Source organism: Microtus ochrogaster, unplaced genomic scaffold, assembly GCF_000317375.1.
Source record: "Microtus ochrogaster isolate Prairie Vole_2 unplaced genomic scaffold, MicOch1.0 UNK43, whole genome shotgun sequence".
Classification (NCBI taxonomy): domain Eukaryota; kingdom Metazoa; phylum Chordata; class Mammalia; order Rodentia; family Cricetidae; genus Microtus; species Microtus ochrogaster.
The window spans coordinates 2,966,378-2,968,422 of NW_004949141.1; the positions used below are offsets into that span (position 1 = coordinate 2,966,378).

The window sequence follows — 2,045 nt, forward strand, 5'->3', positions numbered from 1 at the left end:
TAGACCATATTGGCCTCAAACTTGTAGAGATCCAGTTGCCTCTGCCTCTAGATTAATTAATTAGAGGTAATTAATTACCTGGGATTACAGGTATGCACGACCATACCCCAACAGAGAAATAGATTTACTGAATCTTTGTTACTTATATTTTAGTTACATAGAATTACAAAGTGGTAAGCATTCCCTTATTAATGTTCTGATGGACTCGTGTTTATCACTTGTCACTCACTCAGCCAAAAGCAATGAATGCTGACAGTCTTAGCACTTAGGGAGGCCCAAGTCTAGACAACACAGTGAGAGCTATTGTTTCTGTAAAATGAAGGAGGGAGTGGTCTGCCTGGCAGTCAGCAAGAGCAAAGAATGCTCACTGATCTCTGGAGAATACTGTAGCTCTACTCCAAAGTTCTATTTCTAAACACATTTCCTAACTTGTTTTTTGTAAGGTGTGGGTTTTGTATATGTAAGGCAAGTGCTCTACCACTGAGCTACATTTTCAATCCCCAGTCCTTGGGGTTTTGTGGAGGCTTCATTATGTATGCATGAGTTAATTAGCAGCCATTAGTGATAGCCTTGCTTTTCTACAATAGATTTTTTTTTTTAATACAGATAGGAAATAGAGGACTAGACTGTAGTTCGGTGGTATTTTCTACAATATATTTTTTTTATACAAATATGAAATAGACTAGACTGTAGTTTAGTAGTAGTGTTTGTTTAGCATGTTAAAGGTCTTAGGTTCCAACTCCAGTACAGAAAGAGGAATAAATAAATTGAAGCAGGTTTAATTAACACAGGCTGACTTTGAATAAGGACAGAAGTAAATTCTTGTGTATAATGCGCTGCAGGCCAGACCTCGTGCCTTTCTAAACTATACAGACACCTTTAACTACACTTTAGATGGGGATAGGAACTGAAAATGCTTTCCTTCCTACTTCCCGAGGAATGTGAGTGCTTCAGTTTGCAGTTGATATGCCCCGTGAACCTTTGTTTAACCCTGAAGCTTCCGCTCACCCTTGCCCGGGCATACAGACAGGCTGGGTCTTTTTTATGGTCTAGAGAGTTGCCAGTTCTCCTATTCATTCTCTCTCTGTCTTCAAGTTAGTGCCAGAGTTTCATTTTTTTTTCTTAATTTTATAGACCTAATTATAAAAAATATCATACACCAAAACTAACCAGACCCAAAGTCTGTACATCTCAGTGAACTGCACAGTTAGAAAGGCCACTTGGAGCAGAGGCTGTGTGGCTTCACGGTGGATTTCGCACTTTCACTATCGAATCTATTTTTATGCATTTATTCACCACCCAAAATGAAAATCCATGACAGTTAAAACTAGAAAACGATTAGCTTTATATCTTCTTTCATAACATAAACAGTTTTATGTTCCATATGTAGTGTGTGTTGTATGTCCAAGAGGAACCAAGTCAATGTTGGAACTCTTTTGGTCAGACAAGGGTTCACCAATTGGAACCTGATCTGTCAGAAGAAGTGTCTGCTCGGCTGCGCCTTGGAAGTGGGAGCAATGGCTTACTCAGGAGAAAAGTGTCCGTGCTTGAAGCGAAGGAAAAGAACTTGCCGAGCCGAGAAAAGGAGAGAAGATCAGATCTCTTTGAGCTTACAGAGGTATGGTCCTGTGTGGGTCAGCCTGTCTCTAAACTGAAACGCATGCTTTGTTTTGAGGAGTTTCTCTAGATAAGGACTGAGTAGATGAAGTTTAAAAACAAAACAAGACCTGGACTCTGGGTCTTCTTATATTGGCTATGTTGATTATTTGTCTGTGTGAAGGTTGCTTGATAGATCAGTATACTTGGTTTTGGGGGTCTTGGGATTTTTTTTTCTTTCATTACTTAGCCCAGGATGGTCTGGATCTCACAGCAGTCCTCTTGCTGCTGCCTCTCAGATGCTGGGCTTACGACCGTGTGCTATCATATTGCTGTAACTGATTGGTTTTCTATCCTTCAGATGTTTTAAGTTTTAAAATGGGCTATCAAGAATGAATGTATTGAACATTTTTAAAATTACGATTTTCTTTTTTTTTTTTTTTTTTTTT

At 39.0% G+C, this 2,045-nt stretch overlaps 1 protein-coding gene across 2 annotated transcripts in view; it reads left to right on the top strand.

The window, feature by feature from the left end:
• The window catches only part of Senp2 (SUMO specific peptidase 2), a 45,905-nt gene that overhangs the window by 24,963 nt on the left and 18,897 nt on the right, over window positions 1–2,045 (top strand). The window contains exon 11 of one of the 2 annotated variants that reach the window (XM_013354410.2): window positions 1,391–1,618. In XM_013354410.2, the coding sequence (XP_013209864.1) occupies window positions 1,391–1,618 (228 nt within the window). The remainder of the gene's footprint in view (window positions 1–1,390; window positions 1,619–2,045) is intronic. The other variant, XM_005368980.3, reaches the window with a different exon arrangement.